This window comes from Juglans microcarpa x Juglans regia, chromosome 5D (genome assembly GCF_004785595.1).
Source record: "Juglans microcarpa x Juglans regia isolate MS1-56 chromosome 5D, Jm3101_v1.0, whole genome shotgun sequence".
In the NCBI taxonomy this organism is placed as follows: Eukaryota; Viridiplantae; Streptophyta; class Magnoliopsida; order Fagales; family Juglandaceae; genus Juglans; species Juglans microcarpa x Juglans regia.
The window spans coordinates 5602212-5619726 of NC_054602.1; the positions used below are offsets into that span (position 1 = coordinate 5602212).

General features: G+C 35.5%; 2 protein-coding genes across 8 annotated transcripts; both read right to left on the reverse strand.

The window, feature by feature from the left end:
• Positions 1-154: 154 nt before the first annotated feature.
• Positions 155-3190, reverse strand: LOC121266366 (B3 domain-containing transcription factor LEC2). Of its 2 annotated transcripts, XR_005940788.1 has the most exons (6): positions 2324-3190; positions 2117-2190; positions 1530-1630; positions 1316-1362; positions 1147-1220; positions 155-604 (listed from the first exon to the last, which is right to left on the reverse strand). XR_005940788.1 is itself a non-coding variant. In XM_041170171.1 (4 exons), exons 1-4 carry the CDS (start codon positions 1673-1675, stop codon positions 284-286), a joined length of 588 nt encoding a protein of 195 aa, XP_041026105.1. In that variant the 5' UTR covers positions 1676-2104; the 3' UTR covers positions 155-283. The 2 variants fall into 2 exon arrangements, 1 of the variants encoding a protein (XP_041026105.1); XM_041170171.1 differs by lacking the exons at positions 2117-2190; positions 2324-3190 and having other exon boundaries at positions 1530-2104.
• A 3172-nt stretch (positions 3191-6362) lies between these two features.
• Positions 6363-16705, reverse strand: LOC121266367. Of its 6 annotated transcripts, none has more exons than XR_005940790.1 (4): positions 16378-16705; positions 9704-10037; positions 7179-7550; positions 6363-6430 (listed from the first exon to the last, which is right to left on the reverse strand). XR_005940790.1 is itself a non-coding variant. In XM_041170173.1 (4 exons), exons 1-4 carry the CDS (start codon positions 11580-11582, stop codon positions 7363-7365), a joined length of 243 nt encoding a protein of 80 aa, XP_041026107.1. In that variant the 5' UTR covers positions 11583-11594; the 3' UTR covers positions 6981-7362. The 6 variants fall into 6 exon arrangements, 2 of the variants coding, with proteins under 2 accessions (XP_041026107.1, XP_041026106.1); XM_041170173.1 differs by lacking the exons at positions 6363-6430; positions 16378-16705 and adding an exon at positions 11484-11594 and having other exon boundaries at positions 6981-7386; positions 7506-7550; positions 9704-9778; XR_005940789.1 differs by lacking the exon at positions 6363-6430 and having other exon boundaries at positions 6981-7550.
• Positions 16706-17515: the final 810 nt, after the last annotated feature.

The window sequence follows — 17515 nt, forward strand, 5'->3', positions numbered from 1 at the left end:
ATATATATTCTAGTTGAAAGGCACATCAATTAATGTTTCAAAATGTGATCAATGAAAAAAATCTATAATTAATATATATATGATATTCCTCGAAGAAGTACATATAATTAATTATCAGCTCGAAATTGAAAGGACCATTAATTTAATTTGTAACTATATTATATGTTTATAAAATATTATCAGATAAATCATGTCCCATGCAAAATGGTACAAGAAAATTAAAAAAGTTGCATCGCATTGGCTTGGAATTAAGATAATGGCCGGCATGGATTAATTAATATTATTAGATCAGGGGGTGCCTATGTGAAGAAGAAGCAGCATGACCTGATCCAATAGACAAAGTTGCAAGGCTGTTAGCTTCAAGTTCTTCCTTGTGTCTGAGTTGCTCTATGAGTAATGCAAGATATGCTTCTTCCTCATGATCTCTGTTCCCGTATGTAAATGGGGTATAATATTGGTTGTGGCAGACGTTGTAGCTCATCATCATGTGGTTTCTATTACTCATCATCATCATGTCTTTTCTGTATGCAGGTTGCTGCTGCTGCTGATCATCATCTTCTAGATCTTCTACTACTGGTCTTTCACCCCTTTTAATAGTGACATACTGCATCACCCAAGATCGCAATATTAATGAAAAACAATTAATTACAGTTAGTAGATAATTCTTTCATTATAAAATGCACAATTTAAGTAATATTAGTACCCTAAAGAAGCTGTGCTTGTTTCGCACGTACATGCTCAGTCCTACCTGTCTATTAAATGGCAAATTCACAACCAACTCATCATATCCTACGTGTCCATTAAAGCAGCTTTTACAAAGTGATTACACATAAGTAAACTCATAAACTGGTATGTCTTGATGTGATACATCAGATTATAAAATTATTTTTACTATAAAATAGATCTAACGGATTTCATAAAATCACATCAATCGTAGATTTACTTTATATAATCTCTTTGTGTATATAACCGTTATCAATTTTTTTTCCATATTAATAATTATCATCTTTCTTTCGACTGTCGTTTTCCCTTGCACCAAGCTAGGGATGAAAAGGTTCGAGGGCATTATAGTCCTAAAATCAGAGAAAACCCGGATTAATTTTCAAAGAAATTGAGTTACAACTTTTAAGGAAGAGAAGAACTCACGAGACTCTTGCATTCATCCTCGTAAAGAGTAATGGAATCTCCAATCACCAGCTCATTTTGCCTCACAAAATCCACTGTGATTTGGAAAAGATTTGTGAACATGATAGGGTTAATGGGAGAGACAAATCATCAAGTTAAGAGAGAAATCAGTCGGTGCAGGAAATAATACCTGTATTTTCAAGAACATACATTCTGCTCTTATTATTTGACCAATACCTGTACATGCAATTATCAACGTAAAGAGAAATGAGACATCCTTAAAATGGGCAAATTAAACAACTCATGTTGGTCTAAATAGTGCAAAGATAATATTGTAAAAAAGCCCTAGCTAGAAAACTGAAGAAAGAAATCACATATGGTAATACCCAATGATATGAACTCACTTGTATTTCACGCTCCACTCTTGGTTAGAGTACACATCTCGGATCACAATTTGGATTCCATCTTTATCAGAGAGGGTTGGGAGGTTTTCTTCTGCTTCTCTCTTTGGTGAAGTTGATGATTGAGATCGATTAACCCAAGAATACATGATTAGAGATCAGCTTGGATATCGAAGAACAAAACTGAAAAATGCGAGTGTAAATATATAACAGATTCTTTAAAGATTTTCTAGATGATGATGGTTCTCCCTACTATTAATTGCCATGCATTGCAAAAATGGTTGTCACTAACGAGGACTATTTTTTCTTTCTCCTTTTATATATGTTTTGTATGCAAATACCGAGAAAGAAGGGCTTAGTTATTGGGCCGTCTAGATCACAATCACATTGCAGTGGTATGGCCGCATGAACAAAAGCAAATAAAAGATATTAGTGGTTGACTCTGCGCTTGTTTTCCTTTTCTCAAATTTTCCTACAAATACAAAGAACCAAACAAAAGCAACATAAAACCAAACAGGCTTCTTTAAGTAAAATTCTAAGCCTCCTTTGCCAGATTGATAAAGAGAATTTACCATATAGGAGAACCTTACCTTGGGGAGCACAATCCTGCCAAGGACCCAACATCGCTATTCTTCAACTCCTTTTTAAGTAAAACTCTAAGCTTCTACAGCCAAGTTGAATTACTTATAAGCCATGTATAAAATATCCAATATATATAGGAGATCATTCGCATGATATTGTAACGAGAAAATTACAATCTAGCTAGGAGACCAAATTCAGAGTTCTGTGAAGCCCACCTTCTTATCCGGAGTGAAGAACGTGTAGGGATCTCTTTTGATGTTGCTGTTCTGCGCCTCAGCATCATCAGCACCGTACACGGCCAGTCCCCGGGTATATACCTGAGTCGAAGTAGCCCAGGAAGCAGGATTTTTGCTTGAACTGAGGCTCCTTTGGCGTGCCATTTTGCGCTTACTCCTCGCAACCTTGGTTGTCCAAGCATCCACAAGCCTTCTCTCTTGTTCTTTCGACAGCAAATGTGGTTGCGGACCCGCCCCAATTACGAAAGGATATGCCGGGTACGCCAAATGCTGACCAACATGATCTAAAGGAAATGCGTGGGGAAATTGCAGGTGACCTTCGTGGGGTGGAAAATAATACACGAGAGAGGTTTCGAAGGGTGAAGGGGCTCTGGTGGTTGTCTTGGTTGTGGGAATGGGTGTGAAAAAGTTGTCCATTATCAGAATGAACAAGAAGATCTGAACGTGGTCTTTGGGATTGTGGTGGTCTGTGATCAGACACGGTTGTGAGGAACAGGCTCAGGCTTTGTGTGAGTGTTTGTTTCTTGTGAAACCAAATATGGTATAAAAACTAAGAAAGCAGAAGGAAGCCTGAAGACACTGCCAGTGGAGAGAGCACAAGTGTAAAGAAGGCGAGAGAAACGTGTTAAGAGGTGCAGTGGGGTGGTTGAAGATAGAAGAAATAGAGTGAACAGATTGGCGAGGAGAGGAAGAGCGTGCTGATGGGGTGGAGTGGCTGACAGATGGCCGGAGGGTGGTAGCTTTGGGATGCCCATCTGACCACTGAGAGAGAGAGAGAGAGAGGCTTAAAACTAGTCACCTCCTTTTGCTTTAAATGTGGCAGACTTGGGCTAATCCATTCCTGCACAGAACACCACAGCTACCATATATGACTGGCCACCACGCATTCATGGCCCCCGGCCTCGTCAAACAAAATTAACCACACCCTCTCTCACACTCTCTTTGAAATGCTGGCCATCCGAATCAAATTGCTATACGTGGTGCCTAATTAACTTTCTCGGTTTTTGGGTTTGTGTTTTAAAGAGAGAAGAAAAAATAGGGCATCCCCTCTTGGGCACTGCTTCTTCTTCTGATATGTTCATATTGAAGAGGCTACTGAAAATACTTCTGAATCTGAACCAATATCCCGAACTCCGGGACTTAATCAGCATACATATATATATATATATATATATATATATATATATAATCTAGCAAACACGTACCCACATTTCACGAAAACCCACTCAAGGAAGGTTCACCATGCAGCTACAGAAACAGATGTCTCTGCGTTGGCAACCGTAACTACTGATATCAAGAGAATATTTCGATCGAGTTACAGCAGTTATTTTTGTACAGATTGATGTATTTATTTTTCATATTTTCTAGTTTTCGGTACTAGCTAGTTCTTTAGTTCACCTTAGATTAATCCATGTTGCGTAAATATCATTTGCCGCTTAGGCATTATTGATGCTAGCCGGCGGTATTACTACCAGAGAATTGAAAACGTTGTGGAAGGAGGAGGTATCTGTTTCTGAGTATCAACGGTACTACTGACCGGGGCTAAGACGTTGATGGAGACTGGAGAGATCAGAGGTACGCAGGAGGAGAGTGTCGTAGATCAGGTCGAGTGCCATGCATGGTGGTGTACTACTGTGTCATGTGCAAGCGGGGAAGAGAAAAAGATTTTGATTGGGTCAGTGGAGAATTCATATCCCAAAAAAAGCCTGAAATGTGTCGGCAGGATATGCCTCATTGGCTGGTTTGCTTGTTCATTTCAAGTTGCCATTTTTTTTTTCAAATATATATTAGCTATGCTAAGGCCAGTATGGTAGCAATGATGTTATCCAAATACTATATATACCAGCTTAAAATAATAAAATATATATATATATATATAATTGGTAAATATCATGCAATTAGAAGACTTGTTAGATAGATTACAAGTTATCTTTTATGATATATTTTATAATTAAAATACTCTTCATTTTAAAACATAATTTTGTAAAGTGTTGTAAAAAAAAAAAAAAATGTAGACCCCACATATTCAATTATTACATTCACAATATCCACGAAACAAGCAATATTAAATACTTTATTATATACGTTATCTTTATCTAGATCATAACTTGAGAGTCACGGTATTGCACAGATCAGGATTAGGATAGATCAGGATTGCACAGATCGAATTGAATCACGGTATTAGCATATCATCCATTTGGAGTCTCAATGCCTTCAACATTCAAATGGTATTTTCTAGACCAGATGTTATAATCTCCAATAGCTAAGACTAGAGGATCGCAACGTACTTGAGACTTGAGCGTCGGTACTCTATATATAATTAGTCCCTAAAGACCCTTGAAAAGATGCATGGACGTCGAGAGTTCTTAACAGCTAATTAAGGGCTTAATTCTTTGAAATTTTATCTTAAAATTTCTCGTAATTTTCTTTTTCACCATCATTCAAATATAAATACTTTTTAATTTCAAATATTTAACTTTGTCATTATATGATCATTACCTAGCTAATTATTACAGTTTTTTCAAATATATAAACAAAATACAAAAAATAATACAACTTTTCAAAATTCAAAATAAAAATAATGTTAGAAAAATTATATATATTATAACAATATTTTTATTTTATAATATTTTTATTTAATTTTTTTTCTCATTTTCTAAAATCTAATAAAATATTTTAACTCAAATCATTTCATTGGAATTCACAAAATTCTTATCTCATCTCTCAAACATCCCCTTAATCATTATTCAACTGTTATATATATTATATCTCACGATAATGGGAATTAAGATGCCACTGATTATACATTATATATACATGAGATAGAATTATATAATATTGGACATGAAGGAAAAAACTCAAACTTGTTTATATTCTATGACTTAATTAATTAATTACTTTATCACTGCTTGCGATGCAGTATGGAACAATTAAAGCTCAGTTTGGATACCAAAATCAATCTCATCTCATTATTATAATTTTTACATAAAATATAATAAACAATTCAACTTTTTTAAATATCAACACAATAGTAATATTAAAAAAATATTCCAATATTATTTTATTCAACTTTTACTTTTATCTAAAATCATCTTATCTTATCTCACTATCCAATCCCCACAAATTTCATTGTTGGAGTCGATATGCTGGAATTGTGAGGCTAATTTAACCGATGGAGGATAATTGACAACAGGAACAAACACACCAATGACGGAATATCATTCAATTAATTATTAAAGCCGAACAATAAAACGAGAGAGCAGCAGCTTCTTTTACGTATACAGACCAGTGTCAATTTTAAATTTGGAAGATAAATTTCCAGATTTTAAAATCCAATTTTCAGATAATTGTCTCTCGAATTAATCCAAAGAAAACATGTACAAATTCAAAGCATTTGGACGTTAAAATTACAAGAATATTAAATTATATACTCGACCTCTCGAATTCACAAATTAAATTAGGGTCTTGACTAATTAGCTCACGTACGTACGTCTTTTCATTGAAAAGATATAGGGGTTAATATTAAATTAATGTTTGTGAACTAATTTGCAGAAAGCCAAGGCCTGCATCGATCATAGAATTAACAGACTTCGAAGTTGATCTCATTACCGATCGATCATCCACCACCTCCATTTTCCCACTTGATGACTACGACGAAGACGATGGTAATTTCCCTCCTCAACGTGCCAATTGGTTTCATATAATATACATATACACGCGCGTACATGTATATAAACATAGTATGTATATATATATAATATATATATATAATACTTTAACCATAAAAAAATTATGCAAAAATAAACTCACAAACTGATGTGACTTGTTGTAATACGTTATATTGTAAAATTACCTTTATTGTAAAGTAAATATAACAGATCCCATTAAATTATGTTAATTTATAGATTTATTTTTGTATAATCTCTTTATTTCTCTCTCTCTCTCTCTCTCTATATATATATATATTGTTTTCCGTGGGTGTTTCAAACTTTCAGAGATTAATTGGTTTTTTTGTTTTCTCTGGTAAGACTAGGATTCCGACATCGGTCCCTTTTGTATTTGCCTCCTGATCTGTATGGAGAGATTCTGCATGAAAAAGATCAAAAAGAAAAAAAGCTCATAGTTAATAAAGACCACTAGACTGAAAAAAAATGGAGGTTCGTAACTAATACAAGGATTACAAGTTACAACCGTATGAAAAAAAATGGGTTTGTAAAAGAGGATTGCGGATTAAGTATTAAATAACTTTGATCAAACTATATCTTAAAACTAGGTGCATATATCTGTCCAATTCAGAAGGTAAATAAATAATTTGACCTGCTTTAATTGGTTAAAGTCATTTCAGTAGTTTTTCTTACTTAATTAATTTAGTGTTTTTTTCTTTCAAAGCAAAGTTAAATAAATTGGAATGTGTGTGTATGTGTGTTTTATATATATACACATATATATAGTATATATAGGAAAAATTGGAATGTATTTAGATATTGACTAAAGTAGTGTATGTTTGAGATTGCGGTAAGAAATAGAGTTTTTAATAGTAGTGCTTTAATTGTAGAGCTAATTATCAAAAGCATTATTGTCCTAAAGCAGCAGAACTAAAACATTTTCCATCTCCAATATTTCTAAAATCAGAATGTAATCTTCAATAAATTATGCGATTATATTAGAATCTAGTATATATAACTATCATAATATATATTGCATGTTCTCACCACACGGGCAAATCAAGTATCTCTTTACAAACTCAACTCCCTCTAGAAGTGAGAGAGAGAAAAAGAACATAAAACTATATACAGCCAAGATTGAAGTACAAAATTTATAGAGAACACCTGACCTTTGAAAGCATATATGCAATGGGGTCTGCATGCAGTGAAATGTAGAGAGGTTGATGTAGATCGAATATTTGAAGAGGAACTCAATGGTCCATAAGTAGAGAACTAGTGTCGGTTCTTCGTGGTCGCCTCATCTTTGAGAGATAAGTTGGTGCCCAAGTGGGGATGGTGTTGTTGAAGTTTCCCTCATGTGTGTCGTGTGATATACTTTTGTTGTTTTAAGAAGTTTTAAAATTCGGTTTGCAGAATGTTTGGAATGTGAGAAAAAGAGAGCTGTTGAAATTGATGAACTTGACCAATTTTGACGCCATGTCTGGTTTGTTTCTCACCTCTTTGGCAATATCAAGTTGATCAGAGCCCACCTTATGTCCATCCTGCATCCAAATTGTAAGTTTCTTCATTTAGTTCCTAGGAGTTGAAGAAGCATGTCTTGCACAAACAGAAAATAATATTGGTCAAAGGCCATACTCACTCCAGATAGTTTAATTAAAAGCATTAGAAAACTGGTAAAGCTAAATGGCACGATTAATTATAAATGACACTGACAAACACTAGTCAATTACCTTTAGCTGACAAAATAATATGCACACTGCAGGAGTTTGTCTAACATTGAAATATCACCATTAGGAAAACAGGGGATTAAAAATCAGCATGTTAACCAGAAGAAACTTATGCATGACCCAACCAACCGTGCTGTCATTACAGAGAAGCTTAAATTACATGCATAGAAACAATAATGTCCACTTGAATGTGTTTTTGTTCCTATATCTTTGACTTATTTCTAATAATTGATTCATTATTCCTGACGTACCTTGTAATTGGCCAAGTAGACAACAAAACTGTCAAGCCCACTAATCAAGAGCAATACATACCAATCATTTTGCAGTTTAAGACATGACCCAATTTATCAATATTCTTGCAATGAACGTGCCAGAGTCGGAGCGTAGCAGCAATGTCATAGACTTAAGGCCACCGCTATATAACAGTACTTAGGGGGCAGCTTATTCTCATATATAGTGAGTGCACCACCTAGTATGTAGTTACAATAAATGAAACCACTCATCAAAAGTATCACTAAAATATACATGAAGCATGTTTTAAATATTTTCCAACAATCATAACTTTCCATCCATGGTAGTCAATACGAAAGATGCTAGAAAACAGAACAATGGTATCAGTAAATTGTAATCAACAAGAATTTACAAAATTTACTGACTTGCTAACATTCTAGCTCAAAGATTCTCCTGCAATTACAGGGTTAACTCTGAGCGGTTCATAATACTATGAGAAATAATATAGTTGGCACCAAATGATCTCCATATGATTCTGCACAGAAAGTGTCACTACATCCAGCAGAAAGGTGCAATTTTCTACCTCAAAAATGGAAACTGATTTTTCCACATGTTTGTGAAGCATGGACTCAACTCTTATACTAAAGACAAGTGTTTACTTTCAATCTTTTAGAGATATTTTGATGCCTCAAAAAAACTTAAATGTCGCTTTATGCAGCAAATTCAGTATTTACGACAGAATGAACATTAATACCAACAAAGGCAGCAAAACAGTTCATGGAGCCGGCAGAACCATTTTCTTAATTATATGTAAAAATATCAGCTTTTAAAGAAGTTCAACTACAAACAAGCCACTAAAGGGAAGGAAAAGAACAGGTTACAACCTTTTAGCAAGTACTATGAGACAAGATGTAAGTTCCAAATCAAGCCCTTATGTTAGAGTAAAAGAGCATGGCTATAGCCTATTGCATAAAAAAGGTCCCAAGGCCATGGCCTGTTTGCATGTCACAGACTTGCAGTTTGTTTGCATGTTTGTTGTCATAAATGCCTACTGTTATCCATCTAACCAGACATCGATGAAACAAGATTAAGCCAATAATGGAATAGAACCTATATATAGCTGACGAAATAACGGTTTTGCATTTTTTTAATCAACTTTATCTGCATGTAAAGATTGATAGTCTTTACTGATAATTACAGACAAAATCTCCACTTCTGAAACAGTCAGACTTGACTAAGAAAAGAGGGGAAAATAGGAAAATTAATTATAGACCAACCATGACATTGGCTGGACATAAAATCTCAACAATTATCATTGTCATTACTATGCATAACCGCTCCTAGAATAATATCAAAATGAAATGGCCATAATTCACAACTTCCCTAAGAGTAAAGATTTTTTAGATTACCATTCTTTTCATCTTTTATATCTAGAACTTCCATCTCACAAACACAAAGCAAGTGCATATCATTAAAACATTTTGCAATAAAGTACCTTATAGAAACCCTTAGGTAACAAAAACACAAGTTTGACAGGAAATAAAAGACACAATATACTGAATATAAATGATTTTAGCATACACATGAGACCAACCAGTGGTCCAAATAAAAGGCCTGGTAACATGCGTCCTCTACAAATGGTTTAAACATGCGACCTACTTGGAAAGAATGATGAAAATTAAGAAAGCAACTTATTTTGCTGGACGATACTATTAATGAAACGTGTAAAACCTTACCAGAAGACATGGTATTATGTACCATTGATGCCAAGTATTCACACAACAAGAAGGGGATTTTCTCTTTGCAGCATTCTGATAAGGAAATTCTTCCATGGTTTCAACAAGCTAGAATCATGGAATCACTGAATTTCTATTTTGAAACTAAAATTATTTCTAGGATCATGTAAGAAGAAAAAAGGAAAGAAAAACTTCATAACTGAGGTGTGAGGGATGGATTTCTGTATAGACTCTGAGACAACTTCACTTTATATAGAGGTGATAAAGTGGTCTGCTAAGCTGCATGCAACCAAAGAGGCCAAGGTGACAACACCTGCCCTATGGGGTTAAATAGCTGCCAATCGTCAAATATGTAATGCTAAACCTGTTAGGCATCATGGCAAAAACTCTTGCTCTAAAACAATAAAGTAGATAAGGCGGAATCAATTCATTACTCAGTTCTGTTTTTCAATTAATACTTATAAAATAGAATTAAATATTAATTCCCGGCAAGAATGCGAATTTAAAGCCACATCCTACTCACAGAAACTGAAAGACATCTGACCATCCAGTTGGCTATCCTTGGCTCGAGCAAAACTAACATCTTCATTTATAAAGAGCTAATCAATTGCTCTTCATAAGTATAAGAGAAATAGAGCAGAACACTTATCTTCTTTAATAAGGAATTGATGTCTATTTTTTCTTTATTTTATTGATCGTTTCAAAAGTAGAGTTCATTGTGCATACTTCCTCAAAAACCTCAGAATTATTATGGAAAAAGATTGATGATACAGGTCCAATGGTTGTGAAGTTCTAGCTAGTGTTTAGAATAAAAGATTGGTCACCAGGATATCAAAGAAAAAAAAATGAAATTGATAATTTTTTGAACTGAAGAAGAAGAAAGAGACCTGAGTATATACTTTCCCAAGTAAATGTTAGAGCTTACAGCTCTGATCAATTCAATGTTTTAATAATAACTGGGAGGAAATGCATAATTTTGACTGAACAAATTTGTTCAACTCAGAATTGCATTCATAATCTGTGACAAGCCTAAGTTTGAACACATATCCTGATCAAGCTTGACTCAAAGTTGTCCTAAGAGGGTGAGGCAGGGTTATCAAAATAATCCACTTCCACATTTAATAACAATGTCTGTGATAATATAAAACCCCGGATGTATGAACCATGCTGTGTTTTTATCTAGGCTGCTCAACATTTCTTTGTCACCCTTAAAAGGGTAACCACAAAAGTAAATATCGTATTTCAGCCTTCCAGTTTTACAAGCAAGATTTTAAGCAAATATTGTGCAAAAACCAACAAACACAATGGATAACTTGAACAACAGATGGCATCTACTTATTTAGAAATTCCAGAAGAAAGCCCTCTTTATAAGTTCAAATAGGAAGAAATATGACAATACATCTGGACCAAAGTCAATTCTGGTATCACATCTTTCGGTCTTTCCTTTGTTGCTCAAATCATTCGACGGACAAAGTATCACTGTGGATCCTACTAAAATAATCCCGAAATCACTCTATCTTTGTTAAGTACCGGTTCATGATTCAAGCGTCCTCTCAAGCATACGCGTAAATTCATGAAAGAAAAGAAAATAAAAGCAAAACATATACTTTAATTAAGCAACCGACTACTAGACTGGTATGTGCTCTCAATCCAACAGAGCGTAATTCCAAATTATCGTAGACATACTGAATAGGCAACATTCTACAAGAGAGATCAAGAGGATGTTGATTCGTCAAACTTTCTTTGTTTCGTAGTGAAAAATGGAGGTGCTGATTGTTACCTGAAAGTGGTCACCCGTCACCAGGTGAAAAGGCAAGTGGAACATTGGTAAAAGTAGCGGTGCAGCGCATGCAGATAGATACGCTCCTCTCGTTAGCATTCTGCGTTGAAAGTAAAAAGCGTTGGGAAATATAGAAGCCCCGCACCTTTAATGTGCACACATTGAACGCACTACGTGGATGCTTCTTCACCTTTCCTTTTGTTTTTTTGTGTTTTTTTTTTTTGGCAAAACGCAGATGCCTCTCATCTCTCTCCATCGTCTCTCTCATCTCTCTCATCAGCTCTCTCTCTCCTCTACTCTCTCTCATCTCCGCTCTCTCTCATCTCGTCGTCACTCTCTCATCTCCACTCTCTCTCTCATCTCCATTTCTCCACTCTCTCATCTTTCTCTAATCTCAAATTTAAAAGATATATGGTATAAATGATGTTATATAGTGTGCGTAAAAATAACTACTATAAACAGTAGCCGCTCCTAATAATATTTTTTACTAAAAATATATGATTTTTATTTTTTATTTTTATATTTTATATTTTAATTTAATATAAAATATTATGAAAATAAAAAAATAAAATTATATATTTTTAAATGGTCGAGGTTTATGTTTATAATTTTCTATTGAAAATTGCGTCTCTTTTTTCTGTCTTTTTAGAGAAAAAAAATTTGTTCTTTCATTATTTTCTAAATACCATTAAATATTTAATAAATAAATTAAAAATAATAACCACTTTCTCAAATCCAAACAATCGACAAAGGGACAGTTTGAAATTGTTGGGCCTTTGGCTAACAAAGACAGAATCAGGCCTTACGAATTGGAAACAAAAAATGGGCCTAAGCCTCGGCTTAAAAACTAAAGAGCAATTAAAATTAGGCTTAAACGAACTCAACTGAACTCGAACTGGTACGGGCCTAGTCCGGTTTTTATTCAGTTAATGGTTTTGGGTCTTGTGAGTCTGAAGGTTGGTCTGGTCCAGTTATTGAGTCCGGTCCATTAAGGTTATCCATTCAATAAGTTGTTAATCGGTTAATTCGATTGGCTAAGTCTTTGGTATCGTTTGTTGATAAGCCTAAGGTCTTAGGCTCATGTTGGGCTTAGTCTTGATTTTAGTTGTTGTTTTGATTTGGTTCCTTGTATTTAGGCAGTGATGTTGCCGATCGGTTATGGGTTGTTGCTTCAAATATTCAATTAGATTAATGAAAAAGTCAAGAAAATTTGCAACAGTCTTTTCTATCCAGTAGATTGATCGCCTCAAATTGATCATACTTATCCATCCTTCCTAATTATCCTCCTAACAGTGGCATTAAAGCCAAGATCTTTCATGGTTGAGGATAACACTGGCACTTGATATTCCCAGCTAGCGGAGTCTGTGGCAGCTGTCCGACAGGTTCAAAAAGCGCAACAGAAGGCTTAGGAATCCTTGCAACAGGTAGTAGATGGATTAGCTCAACAGTTGCAGGCAGTAGCTACTAATTTAGAAATTTTGATTCAGCAAGTGGGCAAAGAGATGGAGGAAACTTTAGTTGGCCCTGTTATACGCAGTAGCAACCCCCTTTTTGAAGACACGGGTGGCATTCAAACCAAGGCTGTACATTTGGAGTTTCCCAAATTTGATGGGGAAGATCCAAATTGTTGTCTTTATAAAACTAACCAACTCTTTAGCTATTACCAACCCCACCCCCAGCACCGTGTTTTATTAGCTTCATTTCATATGGAAAGAAAGACCCTAATATGGTTCCAAGAACTGGAATCTGCAGGTGGATTCCCTAACTGGGACAATTTTGTTCGTGCACTGCTCATTCGTTTTGGTCCATCAGCTTATGAATATTCAATGGAGGCTTTAACTAAGCTACGACAAACCACTACAGTGGAGGCTTACAAGTGTGAATTTGAGTATCTTTCTAACCAACTTCGTGGATTAACCGAGCCTTACAAGCTTAGTTGTTTTCTATAAGGGTTAAGGGAGGATATTCGCTATGTGGTTCAAATGATGCAGCCCAAACATTACTAAGTTCATTTGGCATTGTTAAAATGCAAGAGAAAAATACGGCAGCATTGAAGAGGGTAATTCAAATGGGTTTAGGTCCTCCAAATACCCTTTCGGCTCTTCCAACTTCAATAAACAAGGCCATCGTACCAGTGCAAAGATTGTTTGTTTGTGCTACAATTGCGATGATACGTGGGCCCCAGGACACAAATGCAAGGCAACAAAACTATTTATAATGGAGTACGAAGATTTTGGCGATGAAAATGAGGTGAGGTACCCTCCTATATTAATTGAAGCTCAATCACCTGGTCTAGAACCAGGAATTTCGATACATGCACTCGCAGGATCTCCAAGTCCCCCAACCATGAGGATCTCCAAGGGCTCACTCCTACAACATTGTCACTAATGGAGGGTGAGGATCTCGGGCGTGTGGCAAAAATTGACAAAAAAAGTATTGTGTTACAGCATATTGAATGTTTTGATTTTCTTGACCCTTCCATTAATTGTCATCCTCGAATACAAGTCCTTTTAGACCAATTTCAAGTTGTCTTTGAGTCACCTATAGGTTTACCTTCCATACGTATCCAAGATTATCACATGGAACTTAAAGAAGGGTCCAAACCTATTTGTGTTCGTCCTTACAGGTATCCTTACTTTCAAAATACTTAATTGAAGAATTAATTCAAGAAATGCTTAGCTCAGAGCTTATTCGCACTAGCTAAAGTCCATTTTTTTCTCTCGTTCTTTTAGTTCATAAACAAGATGGAAGTTTGAGGTTATGTGTCGACTATAGAGCTCTTAACAAAGAGACTATTAAGGAAAAATCTCCTATTCCTATTGTTGATGAATTAATTGATGAACTCCATGGGGCTTTGGTGTTTTCAAAATTGGATCTTAGATCCAATTATCATCAAACACGAGTCTTTCCTAGTGACATTCTAAAAACAACATTTCACACTCATGATGGTCACTACGAATTTTTAATTATGCCATTTCGTCTCACCAATGCACCGGCCACATTTCAAAGTTTAATGAATGATGTTTTCCATCCATTTTTTAGAAAATTCTTATTAGTTTTCTTCGATGATATACTTATCTATAGTAAAATATTTGAGGATCATGTGCAACATCTTAAGTTAGTGTTGGAGGTTTTGCATAAACATCAATTATATGCAAAAACAATCCAAGTGTTGTTTCAGGTGTGCTAAAATTGACTACCTCGGCCACTTGATCTCTAAAAATGGTGTTCGGGCCGATCCTTCTAAAATAGAATCCATGCTTAACTAACCTTTCTCAACTACTCTTAAATCCCTACGTGGGTCCTACGGGTTATTATTAAAAATTCTTTAAAAGTTATGGTCTTATTTTTGCCCCACTTACAATCCTTTTTTGAAAGAATTCTTTTCACTAGTTAACAGAAGTAGAAAATTCATTTCAGGCCCTCAAAAAAGCTGTAACCGCACCTCCAGTTTTAGGACTCCCTGATTTTACTAAATGTATCACCATCCAGTGTGATGCATCAGGCTGTGACATTGGAGCAGTACTTTTATAACAAGGAAGGCTCATTGCATTCATGAGCCAAGCTTTAAGGGGAAGGGCACTCAACCTCTCAACATATGAGAAGGAATTATTGGCATTGGTTCTGGTTGTTAGGAAGTGGGGAGAATATGTTCTTAGGCAGAAATTGTAGTGCAAGCTGATCAACAAAATTTAAAATATTTGTTGGATCAACGCATGGGCACCCTAACACAACAAAGGTGGCTAACTAAATTATTGGGGTATGATTTTGAGGTTCATTATAAAAAGGGAAAAGAAAATTGTGTGTCTGACGTGCTATCAAGGAAATATGAAGGGGAGTTATATGCTTTGACCACACTAGTGGCTACTTGGTTGGCTCAATTAAAGTTTGACTATGTTACTTCTGCTGAATTGATTTCTCTACGGGAACAATTTGTAACAGGCTTGCTTGACTAGAACAAGTATACTAAAAAAGATAGGCTTCTTTTTTACAATGGCAGAATTTATGTTGGAGCTAATACTCCCTTAAAAGACCAATTGATTCAACTTTTCCACTGTAGTCCTCAAGTGGGTCATTTTGGCTTCATAAGACCCTCTATAGAGTTAAATCAGATTTTTTTTAGAAGGAGATGTGCAAGGATATTAAAACATTCATCAGAGAATGTGATAACTGCCAGTGAAATAAAAGTGAAAATATTCATATGTGAGGACTCCTTCAGCCCTTGCCAATTCCCACTAAGGTATGACATGACATTTCCATGTATTTTTTTGAAGGACTTCCACAATCTCAGGGCTGTAATGTAATAATGGTGGCGGTTGATAAGCTATCTAAGTATGCTCATTTTATCTCCCTCGCTCATCCATACACTGCCTCTAAAATTGCTCACATTTTTATGGATAATGTATTCAAACTCTATGGCATGCCATCCTCAATTGTCACAAACCGTGATCCTACATTCACTAGCATTTTTTGGAAGGAGTTGTTCAGGCTTCAAGGAACTTCCTTGCAGCTCGATTCGTCTTATCATCCACAATCAGATGGCTAAACTGAGACTGTCAACAAAAGTGTGAAACAATATTTGCGAAGTTTTGCAGAGGATAAGCCTCGAGATTTGGCCAAATGGTTGTCCTTGGCCAAAATATTGGTACAATACCAATATCCATTCCTCAACTCAACTCACCCCCTTTGAGTTAGTTTACGGCTACCCACCCCAAGAATCCTACCCTATTGTCTTGGCACAACCTAAGTCCAAACTATTGAAAATGAGCTACGCACAAGAGATGAAATTACTAGGCTACTTCAACACAACCTCAACTTGGCTCAAGAACGTATGAAACGATTTGCAGATTTAAAGTGAACAGTGCAAAGTTTTGAAATTGGGGATTTTCTGTACCTTCAATTATAGCCTTATCGTTAACATTCCATGGTTGCTTGTTGAAATTCGAAGCTTTCACCACGGTTCTATAGGCCTTACAAGATTTTGGAATGGAGTGGATCAGTTGCCTACCGATTAGATCTTCCCCCTCCTGCTAGGTTTCATCCCACATTTGATGTTTCATTTATGAAGAAGAGACTTGGTCAGCGCAATGTTCTATGTTCCTCATTGCCGCCGATTGCTACTAATGGAGCTTTTAAGCTAGAGCCAGAGCAGGTTTTAGAGTAGAGAATGGTGCAGCATTGTCGTCATGCAGAAACTGATGTTTTAATTCGCTGAAAGAAACTCCTAGCAAAAGAAGCATCATGGGTTAATTATCAAAATATTGCTTCAGAATTCCCTAACCTTGTGGGCAAGATCCTCTGAGGGGAAGGGAATGTTACGAGCCTAGCCCGTTGGCCGTGGTCTAGTTTTTATTCAGTTAATGGTTATGGGTCTTGTAAGTCTGAAGGTTGGTCGGGTCCAGTTATTAAGTCCGGTCCATTAAGTTTATCCATTCAATAAGTTGTTAATCGGTTAATTCAATTGACCGAGTCTTTTGTGTCTTTTGTTGATAAGTCGAAGCTCTTAGGCTCACATTGGGCTTAGCCCTGATTTTAGTTGTTGTTTTGATTTGTTTGTTTTGATTTGAATAGTGATGTACGTGTTGCCGATCTGTTATAGGTTATTGCCTTCAAATATTATTAATGAAAAAGTCAATAAAATTTGCAATATTTTTTTTTTATCCAAGATTGATCATCCGAATTGATCCAACTTATCTATCCTTCCTAATAATCCTCCTAACAACTAGACCCGCTAGGGCTTAATGCTATTCAATCCCATCATTTTGCCCCTTCAAAGTAATCACTAATGCAATTACATTTTTTTCCTTTTCTTTTAAATAATTTTTAAACATCTTTAAACTTTTTAGAAAAAGAAAACAAAGTTACTTATAGTCATTTTCTTAAATATTAAAAAAAATAAAATAAAATATACGAACTGTAGATATTGCATCAATATGATCACAAAGTGGTAAAGTTGAAGAAATAGAACTGTAGCTGCCGCGGAGAAACAACAAAACGCAACGGGGGCGAGGGAGGACAGGACATGTAGCTGT